This window comes from Cryptomeria japonica, chromosome 5 (assembly GCF_030272615.1).
Source record: "Cryptomeria japonica chromosome 5, Sugi_1.0, whole genome shotgun sequence".
In the NCBI taxonomy this organism is placed as follows: Eukaryota; Viridiplantae; Streptophyta; class Pinopsida; order Cupressales; family Cupressaceae; genus Cryptomeria; species Cryptomeria japonica.
This window is the reverse complement of record NC_081409.1, coordinates 765,409,054-765,424,603: the sequence shown is the minus strand read 5'-3', so window position 1 is coordinate 765,424,603 and position 15,550 is coordinate 765,409,054. Positions and strand designations below refer to the sequence as shown.

At 34.2% G+C, this 15,550-nt stretch overlaps 1 protein-coding gene across 1 annotated transcript; it reads left to right on the top strand.

Moving 5' to 3' along the window:
- The first annotated feature begins 5,338 nt into the window (after window positions 1-5,338).
- Window positions 5,339-9,601, top strand: LOC131036506 (alpha-dioxygenase PIOX). The gene is made up of 10 exons (XM_057968409.1): window positions 5,339-5,455; window positions 5,607-5,870; window positions 6,212-6,364; window positions 6,448-6,581; window positions 6,710-6,923; window positions 7,056-7,201; window positions 7,657-7,884; window positions 8,154-8,356; window positions 8,533-8,776; window positions 9,153-9,601. The coding sequence occupies exons 1-10, from the start codon at window positions 5,345-5,347 to the stop codon at window positions 9,376-9,378; spliced, it is 1,923 nt and encodes a 640-aa protein (XP_057824392.1). The 5' UTR covers window positions 5,339-5,344; the 3' UTR covers window positions 9,379-9,601.
- Window positions 9,602-15,550: the final 5,949 nt, after the last annotated feature.

Below are 15,550 nucleotides of genomic sequence, written 5' to 3'. Positions count from 1 at the left end.
TGTTTTGTTATAAAGAAAGATGAAATTTGGATGGAAGTAGTGGTTCCTAGAACTGTTTGGGTGACAAAATTGGGTTATGAGGCAGATCAAAACATAATTGAGACATATGCTAAAGGGGCCTACTTGAAGCCCCTAGAGAACCTAAAGAAGAAATATTTGGAAATGCTGAAACCATTGAGTGAAATGTACATAAACTTAAACGAAGGAAGAAAAGAGAGAAAACTATCAGAAAAACATCAAAAGAGGTGAAAGAAATCAAGGAAAACATATTGAATATCACTGGTATTAAGGAAAGCGACCTGGAAGGGATACAACCGGAAGCTCATCTTTCACTGATTGGAACTTCATGTGACAGTGAAATCCCTATTGAGTTTAAGAGAGTACAAAGGAAAATAAAACCTTCACTGGTACCCTCTCCTGTACCAAAAAGAACAAGAAGGAAACAACAGGCAGTAAGGCCCTCGGCAAAGAAAATAACACCAAGAAAGAAGAAAAAAAACAAGTTATTTCTCCTTTAAACAATCTTGTGAATGAAATAATGGATGATGGAAACTTGTCAAATGTTAGCAAATTGTATAATACTTTTACCAATGAAGAAAAGGAAAGCATAGAAAACAGTGTCATTCTACACTTAGACATATACAAGAAATTTTTGATAGAAGTTGTAGATGATCTACCAAGTGACTTGTATAGAAGACTAGATGCAAAGAGATTAGCCATTGTGGAACTGGATAAGAAGATAAAAATATAAAAACTGCTTGCAGTTCACCTAGTGAAATCAGCAGAAGAAATTGATCAACTGATAAGTGAGGCAAACATGAGTGTATTTTCCACTGGTAACCAACATGTAGCTTTAATGGCTGATAGAATGAATGAAATATCTTAAGAGACAGTGGACAAATGGGATATCTTCTTTGTGGAGAAATAAAACCAAGAAGAACTTAAACGACCCAAAGCTTTCAGAGTTTACCAAAAGGATAAGGATAAAGGTAAAGGCAAGGTAGGTGGACCTCCAAGCATAAAAGTGATAGACAACTTGCCCCCAACTTCTTCTGATACTCCACCGATACAGACTATTGATACACCACTGACTACTGATAATGTTGAGTTGGAATCAACACATGAGGACACCAATCTTGATTCAGAAGTGTTATATACAATGAACATTGATACACAAGAGGTAAACAATGTGGTTGATAAGGAAACCACTGAGAAGAAAGATGTGGCAATTGAGCCACCGTCTGATAATACTGAAATGGAAACACATGTTGAGCATACAGATGGAAATATTGAGATTGGGGTTGAAATACATACTGAACAATCAGTTGATACCCTTGGTACTAGAATACCAACTAATGCACACACTGAAAAACCCACAGAGTTAGAAAAATCGGAAATGGATAGTTTAGAGGTGCATATAGAGAAACTGGCAGTAAATACTAAGACTTCATCAGAGAAACTGGTAGATGAAAGATCAGAGAATCAAACTGAGGTACATTCTTAAAAACATGAAGAGAAAAAGGTTGAGACAGAGACAATGCCACCGATAATAGCTAAGAAACCCAAACCTTTGCTAGTTGAGATGCACACACAGACTAACCTATTAGAGGTCAACATAAGCAAAGAGGTTACTCAAACCGGAAGAATGCAGATTGTTAAAGTAGTTCGACAATCATCTGATTCTTCCATGACAAAATTTAGACCGACAAATGTAACAAAGGTATTATTCGACTCCATCAAGAAAATAACATATTGTAATACACTTGCATACAAGGCTATTGATGATACGATTCCTTTATTAAAATTGATTGCACCCAAGAGCAATGTGGAAAATAAAGATTCTTTGAGTCAATTAGATACATTGTCTAAGTATATCAGCAACAACTTATTGACAGTTGATCAGATCAATGAGGAGACTTTCAGTGAGAAAATGAACAAGGAAAAGGAAAAATTCTTTGATGAGACAATAAAGAAGTGCATGGGACACATAGACATCCTTTTACTAGCACTTAGCAAAAAAATAATGAAATTTAAGGAGTTATATAGGGATACATGCAAGACTGATATTTTGACAATAGATATAGACAACAAAATTAGTGAAGCACATAAAGAAATAAATAATATTGCTGATAATCTCATCGGTTCACTAGAACCATTATCGGTTATAGAGCACAAAATAGAAGGATTTGAGCAAAAACTTGAGAAATTGGAAAAGGAAAAGGAAAGAATAAAGTTCAAGGCTAAGGAACTGAAATGCAGACTTGGTCTGAAACTTGACATCCTCATCTTTTTGAGAAAAGAGATTTCAGAGGCACTTGTTCTAGGATTGAAGACACCGGAAGAGCAAATGCACACCCTCACCAATACAATTCAAAGGATATAAGCAACACTGAAGGATAGTGAAAGTTTCACTGAGAGCCTAAATTTTTTACTTGCAGAATAATTTCAGATTTTAAGCAACCAGTTATAGGGCTCCAGCTGAGAACTACACTCAATGGACATTTTTTATAACCTTTGTCATTGATGCCAAAGGGGTAGTAGTAGTGATGAGAAAAATGATCACCAAAAGGGATCATCTGCTCAGGAGGAACACACAGTTTTGGTAAAATTTTGGACTTCATTTTTGGATACATTTTTGGATTTTTCTCATGGGTGTTTCCATCAATGCCAAAGGGGAAGATTGTTGGGATTGCACACTCCAATGAGAAATTGTAGGTGATTGAAGGTATTGCCATTGATGGAAACCTTGCAATCCTATGGCACCGACACTGATGGACTCTACACCGATAGATAGTTTACCGGCAGCAGCAAACATGATTACTAGCACCCTGGCCGACAGGATTTTGTTTATTGCATTTTGTATTTATTTGTAATATCTTTTTGTAAGCCGACAAGGCAAATTGTAATAGGACTCATATATAAGTATGAGATCTTGTAGATCATTTATGTAAGAGGTAGATGCAAACATGGGAAGATTATAGTAGATGTAATGTGCGAATATTAAGGTAGATTTTGGAGTAAGGTTTATGGTTATTGTATGAGCTTAAACTGGTACTAAACCTAGCATAGCATATGCTGAACTGAAGCAGTACATTTTATTTGATTTGCATAATCCATTTTGTAAGTCAGTGAGACTTCCTTTTGTAATTAAGCAGTGAGATTTAAGAAGTTGGCCTTCTTGCATGTGCAGGTCCCTATTGTAAGTAATATCCATTCATTGGCCAGTGAGTGAATATTGTGGGTCACAAATCCCACCGAGGTTTTTCCCACACCGGGTTTCCTCATTAAAAATCTTGTGTTATGGTGTGCTTTCTATGATGTGCTTATTGTTCTTATTTACTACATTAATTCTTGTTTACCGGTACACTGTTTTGGAATGCAATTTGTTTAATAAGATCAGAAAATCTGTTAAATGGTTAGATACTGACTCATCCCCCCCCGTCTCAGTATCTTTGGGAATCAATCCTAACATTTAGGGTGAAGATTCTATTTACTTTATGGAAAGATAGAAATGATCTATTTTCTCACAATTCTATTGATACTTTTGTTTCACTTTTTGCTAAAGCTACTATATGTAATAATGTTATGTTGCAAATACAAGTTCAAGCAAACAAATTTTCTTTAGAGGTAGCTCACCTACAAGAGCTCCTTAATCAATGGGGTAATGCCCCTTTTACTATTGTCAAGGTTCCATCAAATAATTTTGTTCTAGCTCTCCCATATCTGAAGCCCCTTGTCGCCACTCTAGTGGTACAGGTGGTTTCGTTCGGTGGCACTTTGTTTCTCCACCCCGTGGGGGCTTTACCTTCATTTGGCCTTTGGATTCGGTAGGGCTGACCCTTGGAGATGGCGATGGTTGGCCTTCTAGCAGTGGCAGTGGTGTTTCTTTGAAGTGGCTCCCATAGTTGGATTTGGCCATTTCTAATAAAATACCTAAAGATAAAGAAGAAGGTGAGGCAATTGTTGACAAGGGGTGGTATTTGCCTAATGTCACTCCGAACCCCATTGATGTATAGGGAAACCAGATGACTTGGATCTCCTTCTACCTCATGTTGGGTGTGTGTTGGTTGCATAATTATTTTTTCTACTATGTTGTGGGTTGGGTTATTTGTTAGTTTGTTTCTGCTTTTCTCTTTTTGGGCTATGCCCTGTTAGACTTTAATTTTTGAGCTATGTCTATGTAACATTGAGGGGTGATCTTGTGTCCCTCTACCCTTTTTTTGTAAAAATATATATTATATTTTCTTATTAATAGATTCTAATGCACATATTCATCAAAAAGATATAATATTAAATGAAAAATAATTTGAATATATAATCTCTTTAAAATCCTTTCTAAAAGATAAATTTGGTTAAAGATACATTTTTTTTATATTAAGTATCATAGAATCACAAAGCTCATTTTTTGCTCATTCAAGCATCCATGTTACAAACACAAATACTAGCTCTTTTTGAGCACCAAACTAGAAACAACAATTGGAAGACTAAGGGTCACAACTTAGAAATCCACTTTAAACAACAATGGAAGACCAAGAGACCAAGAGATTACAAATACTAGCTCCTTTTGAGCACCAAACCAGAAACAACAATTGGAAGACTAAGGGTCACAACTTAGAAATCCACTTTAAACAACAATGGAAGACCAAGAGTCACAACTCAGAATTCTACACAAAGGTGTCTCTCATGGGAGTTGAACATAAGTCTCCACATTGAGAACTCAATGCTTTAACCAACTAAACTCAACCCTTTGAACTTAAAGATACATTCATAAACAACATTGTATTAATAATCTAGGACTGAGAATCCAGGACTGACAATCAGACGAACCAGTCCCTTTTGCATGTATAACCGTTGTACAATAGTTATCAGCTCATTTTCAAGATTTAGTGCAATTTGTCTTCCAAGAACTTTAATGAATCAGTATAACCCAGTAAAAGTATAATAATACTATAACGAAAGGTGGTCCAATGGGATGAGATCGAGATTGAAATGAGACCCACAATGCTATTAAGATATTAACAGCATGTGATAAATCAGAATAACTGAAAAGAAATTCAAACCATAGGTATACGTTTGATGCACATCCGCTCAGTCTGAATTTGGATTGTAATGCTATTTTTAGACAATGTTTGATTAAAAAATTAAAACCATTTCCCACGGTCTTGAGATAAGATTCTTCCACCGCACCAGCACGTGAAAAAACGTGGGAGACATAAAACGGTGACCACATGATAGGAAGGAATAAAATAATATTGTTCTGCTATAAATGTCACACCACCTCTTGGTTATTCACAGAGACGATTACCTTAGTCTTGGAATTGCGTTCGTTTTTCTTTGTGAAACAATGGGTTTGCTTGATTTTCTCAATCCTTTCTCTCTATCACCCAAGTTGTTTGATAGGAATCTGTACTCTGTTTATATAAGAATGACTCTCATTGACAAGATTTTATTCCTGGTAAGCCCATGATATTCACTTCATTTTGAAATGTTTAAGCAGCTGATAGAATGTTTTTTTTCATTTTCTGAAGGACTTCTGCGAGATCGTAATATGGGGTTAATGTAGGATGAATGACTGTAATGTTTCTCTTCTTTTGTTTTTCTTTCAGATCATACACGGTTTGGATAAAGTGTATCCATGGTATAAATTGCCTGTATTTCTTGGGCTTGTCTATCTGGAGATTAGGAGAAGTTTGCACCAGCGGTATAATCTCTTAAATGTGGGAGTTACACCTGTAGGTGTAAGAAATAATCCAATAGATTACCCTTACAGAACGGATAATGGAAAGTTTAATGACCCATTTAATCCAGATACAGGAAGTGAAGGCACTTTCATTGGAAGAAATATGATGCCTTCTCACCACGATGAAAAGGTGATTATGAAAATATGCCTTCTAATTTAAATATACAATTTGTCACGGGATGGCTCTCAAGTTCATTATTTTGTTGTTTGCAAAGTTGTCATTTTTTATGAAGATGGTGGACATGTCTTATTGAAATAACGTAGTAAGTCTTTAATTAAGAAGAATAAAGAAGTCGTTTTTTTCTCTTTATTTGATGATCCTTACCAAGTTGTTATACTAAACTATTTGTATCCACTGTACAAGGATCATCATATGTACCATACCAATGTTTTGTTATTTTCAATGCTTGGGGAAGATGTTTTTAAATTGTTTCTAAATTTAGTAATGGCAAGCAGTTAAACTGTATGCAGATTTTGAGACCACACCCCATGGTGGTTGCAACCAAGCTGCTTGCACGGAAATCAGAACTGATTGACAATGGAAAGCAATTTAATATGCTTGCTGCCTCTTGGATTCAGTTTATGATTCACGACTGGATTGAGCATGTGGAAGACACCAAACAAGTGAGATTGATATTGTCTCTCTCATTTGTTTTATATGTTCTGAACTAGTGACCTTTTTTCTAATGAATCATATGTATTCGCAGGCAAAACTAACAGCTCCAAAGGCAGTTGCACAACAATGTCCATTAAAGGAATTCACTTTTTTTGAAACCAAAGAATTCCCTACTGGTTTCTATGATATAAAGCAGGGATACCTTAATAGGAGGACTGCCTGGTGGTGAGAATGCCCATTTGAATTTCTCAATATTTACCCCAAGACTTAACAATATTTAGGGATATATTGAGCCACTCAAATTTGATGATAGTGTTTTATAGTGTAAATGACTATATGTAATTTACATGCAGGGATGGGAGTGCAGTTTATGGTAGCAATACTGAGACATCAACCAAATTGAGAACTTTCAAAGATGGAAAGTTGAAATTAGGCGAGGATGGGTTACTTCTCCACACGAGTGAGGGGATTGCTATCTCGGGAGAAGTGCGTAATTCATGGGCTGGATTATCAGTGCTACAGGCCTTATTCATCAAAGAACACAATTCCATCTGTGATCTGCTCAAGGCAATTTATTAAATCTCTCTATTGCTCTTTTACACCCAGTTAGCTTGCTTCTTTTCCTTTGTTTACATCAATTGTTGAATCAGAAAGTCCTACTTTAGAACAAATATGAATGAACAGCTTAATAAAATGCAGGATCATTATCGTGACATGAATGATGACGAACTGCATCGTCATGCAAGATTAGTAACTTCTGCAATCATTGCCAAGATCCATACCATTGATTGGACTGTTGAGCTCCTTAAAACAGACACACTCCTTGCTGGCATGCGAGCAAATTGGTAGGAGAAGTTCTTTAATAATGTTAAATTTACATAAGAATAGAATATTGGAGCGAAAATAGATTGAGGTCATTAGATTTTTATATTTTCAGAAAAGTAGATTCCATTTACAGATTTCGAATATTTCAGTCTATCATATATTTGATTATGGAGTATAATGGAAGAAAGGTTTTAAATCACGCCAAGTAATCTCCAATGAAAATATAAATTAGCATGACACATCTCCGAGCTTCCATTTGTTGTGTATAGGAAAAGGGTTGGATTGTGGTATCTAAACAGTGCAATCTTGTTTGTTTGGGTGGTTAATATGAATCATATTCACTAACAAATCAAAATTTAAAAGCAAGCACCATTTCCACTTGTTATGGGTCGTGAAAGCTTGAAAACTCTAAAATTAGTCGTTATTATTTGTATCCTTATCATAAGAAATATATATTTTTTATTCTCCTGAATAGGTATGGACTGCTTGGTAAAACGTTGAAGGATAAGTTCGGTCATACAGGGAGTTCTCTACTTAGCGGCTTTGTTGGGATGCCTAAGCCTGACAACCATGGTGTTCCATACTCTCTGACAGAAGAATTTGTTAGCGTGTATCGAATGCATCCTCTGATGCCAGACAACCTCGTTGTTAGAGACATTAATGGAACTTCCGAAGAGAACAAAACCCCTCCAGTGCTGGAAGAGTGAGTTTCTCTTTGCTTTTCTATCTTTAAGCACTCTTAAGATATGAGACCTTATTCATAGCCCACTCAACTGAAGAAATTTAGAGAGTACCAATGAATTTATCTTATTCAAATAAGTTGTATTGTTATTTTGATATATAAGTTGAGTCGTAATGACCTTTTTTTAAGGTTATTTATTTGCATAGGACCATTTTTGTGCTTTGAATTAGATAATCAATAGAATCAATAGCAGCCCATAATCTGATATATTCACCAACCTTCTATGATAGGGTGGAGTTAAAGAAGCTAATAGGAATTCAAGGAGAACGGACATTATCAGAAATTGGGAATGAAGATATGATTGTATCCATGGGGCATCAAACCAGTGGAGCCCTAACTCTTTGGAACTACCCCACATGGATGAGAGATCTTGTGGCTCAGGACGCTGATGGCCATGACAGAGCTGACCTAGTAGATTTGGCTGCACTTGAAAGTAAGGAACCCCTTTTCATTTCTCACAAACCCATTAAACAGAGGAAAGGTTTAGGCACGATCATATAAACAACAAGTGCTTTAACTACAGATGCATAGATTGTTTACTATCACTCTCTAATGGCTTTTTAAGGTAATAGTTTCATAATAATATTTTACTTTTGTGGTTTTTCATAGTTTACCGTGATCGAGAAAGGGGTGTGTCGAGATACAATGAATTCAGAAGAAATATGCTGATGATTCCTATTACAAAGTGGGAAGACCTTACCGATGAGAAAGAAGCCATCCAAGTTCTCCGCGAGGTTTATGGCAATGATGTTGAAAATCTGGACTTGCTAGTTGGGTTAATGGCAGAGAAAAAGATTAAAGGCTATGCAATCAGTGAAACAGCCTTCAACATCTTTCTGCTAATGGCATCAAGGTATGTGATAAATCCCTTCATAAACGCTTGTACAGACTTCTGATCAAGATAGAAAATGTTATATGGAATTGACATACTTATAAGAACTAGGATCAAATAAGATAAATAAGTTTCACCAACTGATAAAGAAATCTAGAAAATGTTATATGGAATTGAAATACCGATTGAGTGGAATCAGAAATCTATTCCAACATTCAATGAATGATGATAAATAAGTTTCACCAACTGATAAAGAAATGACCACATTGGTCTTGATGAGTTTAACCAACTTCCCAATTTACTACATAGCAAAACCATGGGTAAAAATACATGAGATGAGACTTGTTAAACAATAAACCAAATATATTCTATACTAACAATAATTTTACTAATGCAGACGATTGGAGGCAGATCGCTTCTTCACCAGTGATTTCAACGAGGAAGTATACACAAAGGAGGGTTTGGCGAGGGTAAACAATACAGAGAGTTTGAAAGATGTTCTGAATCGTCACCATCCAAAACTGATGGCTAAATGGTTGAACTCATCGAGTGCATTTTCTGTGTGGAGTGCAGATCCAGAGCCCGTAAATCGTACACCATTATACCTGCGTGTCCCACATTAAGGATGGAATTTTCAAAAACCACACCTTTTGTTAAAATCAAATGTCCAACTTTGTGGCAATAGCTGGAAAACACTCCTCTTAGGGCATTTTCTCTGTTCTTTCATCAAGATTAGGCTTGTTTGTCTTTTCTAGTTGTTTCAATGAGCTGACCGAAAAGAAGGTTTCCTTGGATTTGAATGTGGTATTAAAAGCTGTAATAGATTAAGATATAAAATAATTAATAAAGCACAAGAGGTATTTGTTTTTTTTTTAAGGTTCAAATTCAGTCTAGAGAGCGTATTCCACAAACTTTGGAGTGCATCTACACCTTTCGACACAATGGTTGTAATAGGAAATTTCAGCGCATGTAATATGATTGATTAATAGAGTAGTAATTTAGAAAAGTGAGATCAAATTATATCATAATGAATCTAGAATTAAAAGAAAAGTGAGATCAAATTATATCATAATGAATTAGAATTAAAATAGATTGCATATGAGGTATTTAGTTTTTAATTTAATGAATATTGCTTATTAAAAAAATAAGAATCTATTAGATAATTATTATTGATCTAGAAAGAAGTTCAATTAATTATTATTTTGACATACTTTATCAAGTGATCTTTTAAGAAAAACTAATAATGTAATTCATGGATCTAAGTTGCCTAATAACTAATCATTGAAACTTGTTTGTTTTTGTGTGTATACTAAAGTTTGTAATGAACCAACAATGTTCAAAAACACGTTAAGGAAATTTGTTGAATTACTCGGTAAACTTCTAGATGGATTGGTTTAGTGGTTGTGAACGAAGGTCAAACATATACACAAACATGAAGTATGATGTATTGTGAAGTTAATCCATTTTATCATTTTTACAATTGAATTCTTGATATATAAAATAGATTCTCGTCTTATTCCATATGATTACTTTTTGATAGAATTAGTCATTAAATACTCCACCCTGATGTTCAATGTGAAATAATTTTCACTCTATTAGACCTACAATGACTAGAGAAAAAGGTAGAAAAGTTTTTATTTTAAAATTTGTGGTTCAAATCAACAATCGCTACAATAATTTTGATCAATACCACATTTACCTAGATGAACTAGGATAGTGAAAGGTAAATTTATGAATGAGAATTCATTTATGGAAAAAAGTAATGGTAGTCCATCAAGGTTAGAAAATTTTATTTGTTGACTTTCATTTGAAATACATCAGCTTACGTACTACATATTTGATTCATAAAGGATAAACTACTTGTTGTGGGCTTAAAGCATAAAGTAAAAGAACATAGGTATGTAACTTTCACGATAACATTTTTCTCCTACTTTCTTTTGGGTTTGAGATACTATGAGAATCAATGTCAAAGTAAAATCAACTACAACCATTTAATAAAAATTAAATATTTTTCAAATACAAAAAGGATACAAATCAATATAAAGTGTGCAAAACATGGATGTTAGTCTTGTATACTCTACTTGCTAGTACTACTCTATCAATAATCTACAAGAATAGAAAGGAATTTTTTTAATAAATTGCATCTATCAAGTATCTTAAAATGAGAATAATCACAAAATTCTAAAATTATCCACAAAATGAAAACTTGGAGTAGGGTATGAGATTTTAATTAAGTATAAAGTATCTTTCACAACAACTAAGGAAAATAAGGTGAAAAAATTTGACCAAGTATATAAGATGTTGATGGCACCCATGCTGTTGTAGATGCCTAAAACTTACACAAACAAGGACAACAAATTTTGCAAAGCTTTACTAGCCTTGCTGCAGAGCCAAATGTTTGGTTGCAGATACATAGAATAAGCTACATGGATATAATAGTGCAACATTAATAGAGATATATGCTGCAAAGATAAAAATCTATGCTATAGGGCACGTATCAATCTACAAAAAATTGTTAGATGTTACAGGAACAAATATATATGTTGCATGAACAATCTGTGGCTACAGGGACATGCCCAAAATTTTCAATAAGTAACATAAATAACATTGTGGGAGTCTTAGACACATAATAACTACTCATTAAACATCGATATTCTCAAACACACACATAAAAAAATCCTTTTATAAGCAGCACAACTCATATAAACTCACATTCACAAGAATACACACAATCCAAGAGAGAAATCCAATCTAGAAGAGCAATATTTTAATACTTTGGTCAAAATACTTTCTTTACACATTCATTTGTACAAACATACATATTTCTTACAAAATGTTGAGCAAACTCTGAGATTCCCTTATTCTTCTTTCTTCCTCTTGACCTCGCATGCTCCCCTATTCTCTTTGTCCTTCTGTATGTCTGCTAGTATATTCTTTCTAATTTTGTTCTTGTAGTCCTCTCCTCTTCTCTTTTTTTCTTTATTCTTTGTTTCTCTCTCTTCTTCTTTAACTTCTTTTTTCATGCTTTCAAATCCCTCCAAAATATAGAAACTTCTGTAGAAATCCCACCTAAACTAGTTCCAGCCAACGAAAATCTTCAATAAATGCTCACCAACCTATTTTTAAAATAAAAAATCCCTCCTAAACCTATACTCTATCCATTGGGCTTCTTCCTAGGGCATAACTGAAGTTGTACATGGGTAGTTGCTAACCCAAATAGTATAAAAAGGTTCAAAATTCAAAATTTGAAAAGAAAAGGACTTAAATTCCCTTTGCACATATGATTGTGGGAAGTTTAGATGATAAAACTAAAAAGAAAAGAAAACATTTAAAAAACAATGCCCCTGCATCAAACTACTGGGCAACAAAATTTTATGAGCCCCTACTCATTGAATAGAAATCTTTGATATTTCAAGTCAAAAGTAATTGATGCAAGGACAATGTTTTACCGAAGTTACCACCCTATTGTTGTAGGAGGATCATCTGGTTGCTTTTGATTAGCAATCTTGTTACTACTAGTTGACTAAAATGACTCTAACTCTGGAGAGCTTGACCATGTAGCATCCTCTACTAGTCTATATTTCGATTTCACCAAATATTCACTATATTCCTTTCCCTTGGTCTTTCTAACCCTTCTCGAATCCAAAATACTCTTATTCTCCTCAAGTTCTAAACCAGGTAATTGTTTCATCCATTTATTTGATGGTGTGATCTCCTCTTTTTCTTGTGTCTATGATGTACTTTCCTCAAAGTAAGTGCATAAATCATAAAAAATTAAAAATTGGAGAAATTTCCAAACCTGTAGGTAGCCCCAACTCCTAAGAATTTGGTGAAAACTTCTTGATGATCTTACATGGTCCAATCTTCTTCCACTTGAGCTTGTTGTAGGTATATTTGGGAAATTTATGAATAAATAATAAAGCATGTTAACCAATTAGCCCAAAAATATCCTTCAGTGCAAAATATACATTGTGGATCTACACACGCCATAATGAGACCCATATAAACATCCAGAATCAACCTTTGGTGCAATTCTAGACCAAAAGAGCATGATCCAAATATGTTAAAACAATTGGATTAGACAGAAGCCAACACAACGGAGCATGTCAAACACAGAACAACATAGCTTCACTTGTCAATCAAACTAGCAGTAGAAAACTGAACTGGAACACTAAATGAACCAAATGAACATGCCCTCCGAGCCACAACACTTGAATCCACGTATTTGAGAACTACCATGCATTATCCAAACCAGTTTTGATAAACAATCTCACTACCAGAAACATCCATGACAAACATTACCATCTAAGAAACAAAGGACCTTAAAGTGTGATAGTACAATATAAACAAATCATCTAGGATTTAAATACTTGTTCCTTCATATTGAAACTTCTACTACACCAGCGTTTTAGAAATAATTTATACTTACTCAACATCACCACCATACCATACAACATCTGAACACTACTTCTAGACCACATACAACATCTTCTCCACACACAATGACATCAATGACAAGACCAAACACGTTGACATCAATTACAACATAGCTCAACATAACTCAAGTTTCCAACAGTTATACCTATCGCTTCATCCATTCTCTTAACAGGAACAAACTTACCTCTAGGATATCAAAGAACCTTGTGGCTTTACAAACCGCTTTCCATCTTGTTGACCACAACACACTTGTGTAAAAAGAGAGTCCAACAACATGATGATATTTATATCTACAGGAGCCAACATAGATTAATGAGGATGCAACAACTTTAGATACAAGGCTAGTTGGTGTTATTTTGGTAGATCTTGACCATGAGGAGTCCAATGGTTCCAATGATGAGGAGTTTGGGGATGATTAGGGGCCTCATTTCACTACATTTTGATATTTTGTACTTATTTTGATATCATGCTACCCATTACAATCATCTTTATGATATTTTTGAAATAATAGAAATATCCAATTTCACAATTTTATTTCATATTCAAGTATTAAAAATTAAAATTAAAATCTTAGTAATTAATATCTAATATTTGCAATTTTTCTATTTACTATTGTTTCAAAGTTTCATTTAAAATGTAATTCTTATACATCTTTTCATAACTAGCTTTTAGTTACTATAGGTATATCAGCACCATCATCCCACTCCCCCCCTCTCCCCCCTAATCCTTTCCACCACCCCTGCACCCATGCCCAAAGTTAGGCCCTTGGTCCCCCCTTCCCTGAAACCCATTCCCCCATCCTTGTGTCAAGAAACTCAGTGGAATATGAGTTTATTTTCTTTATATATGTCAAGTAGATAAGTATATGATAAATCTTATAATTAGTAATATACAAAATATTGCACACTTAAAAGTGTGATATTATTACTAAAGGTTGAATTTTTGTCTTATAAATAATATATTACTGAATAATAAATTTTTGAATAACAACTTAATGAAATGAGTAGAATTTTATAAGTTATGAGTTAGTAATGTTTATGTTTATGTATTTATATAAGAATAGACCATATGGCTTCAATGCAATACTTATGTCTCTAACAATTTTACCCCAAGACCTATAGAAATCCGAGTGCAAGTTTCTAGATCACTAAATGTAGTATATAACCCAGTCAACCTACCTACTATTTGTGAATATTACTAATGTGTGGATTTTATGTACTTATATATAACATGAGACTATATGTAAGAATTGAATCTAATAGACACCTGGATACTAAATTATCACCAATAGCATGCGAGGGATGTAATGTGATATCCATCATATCTTATGGATTAGAAAATTTTCACTAGTACCATAGAGGTGAAGGATGTCATTAGTACTGTGCATGTAACAAATGTTGAGAGTTAAATATCATACACTAAGATTGAGCTGATCCTCATTAGTAGCATAGAGGTAATAAATGCCATAAGATGCCCATTTTATGATTGGATTTCACCATGTTTCACCATTACCATGAAGGTGGTAGATGCTAAGAGCTACCCCATACTAAGTTGGATTGACTTTTCTGAATGACATGGAGGCAATTGATGTCAAGACACCAAATTAAAAGGTTCAACTGGCTGTGAAAATATTATTAATGGCCCTATACAATGTGTGGTGTCACTTTATTCAATGATAGTTATAAATAGTATAAAATACTTAACCATCATCACAAATACTATAGAGAACCAAGATAAACTATGGGACGCATAAAATAGTATAAGATGCACTCTATTTCTTTTTCTTGTTGAGATGCATTTAGTGGACATATGTTAGTGAACTAAGTAGTGGGAAGATAGACGTGGTTGCATTACATTCACTTTTTATTACTAGATAATCACTACATATGTGAGTAAATCATTGTCTACTTAAGTAATAATTGCCTTCAAGTATTGTGTTATATGCATGTCTTTCTATTGAGGACAATAAGTAGTATGGGATGCATACTTTTCATTACAAATGGTGGTGGACTACAGAAAAAATATGAGATCCATTTTGTGCTATGGGTTATATCAAAATTATTGTTATCCAAATGTAATGTACCTAGAGGTTTGTGTTCCAATGGACCAAGAGAAGAAAAAGATGCTTGTAGAAAATTTGCAACTATTTTCTTTTGCGATCTTGTCACTAGGTGTACTATGCTTTGGGTTCTTGAACTATTAACATTGTGTATACATGATGCATGTGTCAAAAATCATATTATGTATATGGGATATAAGTGTGAATCATTCTGATTGTGTAACTATGATGTGTGCGTATGCTAGTCACCAAGTGTTATTGTGATATGATTTTAAGTTATTGACCCTATGTATAGGTCA

Bases quoted from the DNA above. Each gene is read 5' to 3' on its own strand.
- LOC131036506 (XM_057968409.1), top strand. From the start codon at position 5,345: ATGGGTTTGCTTGATTTTCTCAATCCTTTCTCTCTATCACCCAAGTTG. The intron at 6,582-6,709 runs GTGAGAATGCCC...ATTTACATGCAG, and splicing joins AATAGGAGGACTGCCTGGTG to GGATGGGAGTGCAGTTTATG. The intron at 8,357-8,532 runs GTAAGGAACCCC...GGTTTTTCATAG, and splicing joins AGATTTGGCTGCACTTGAAA to TTTACCGTGATCGAGAAAGG.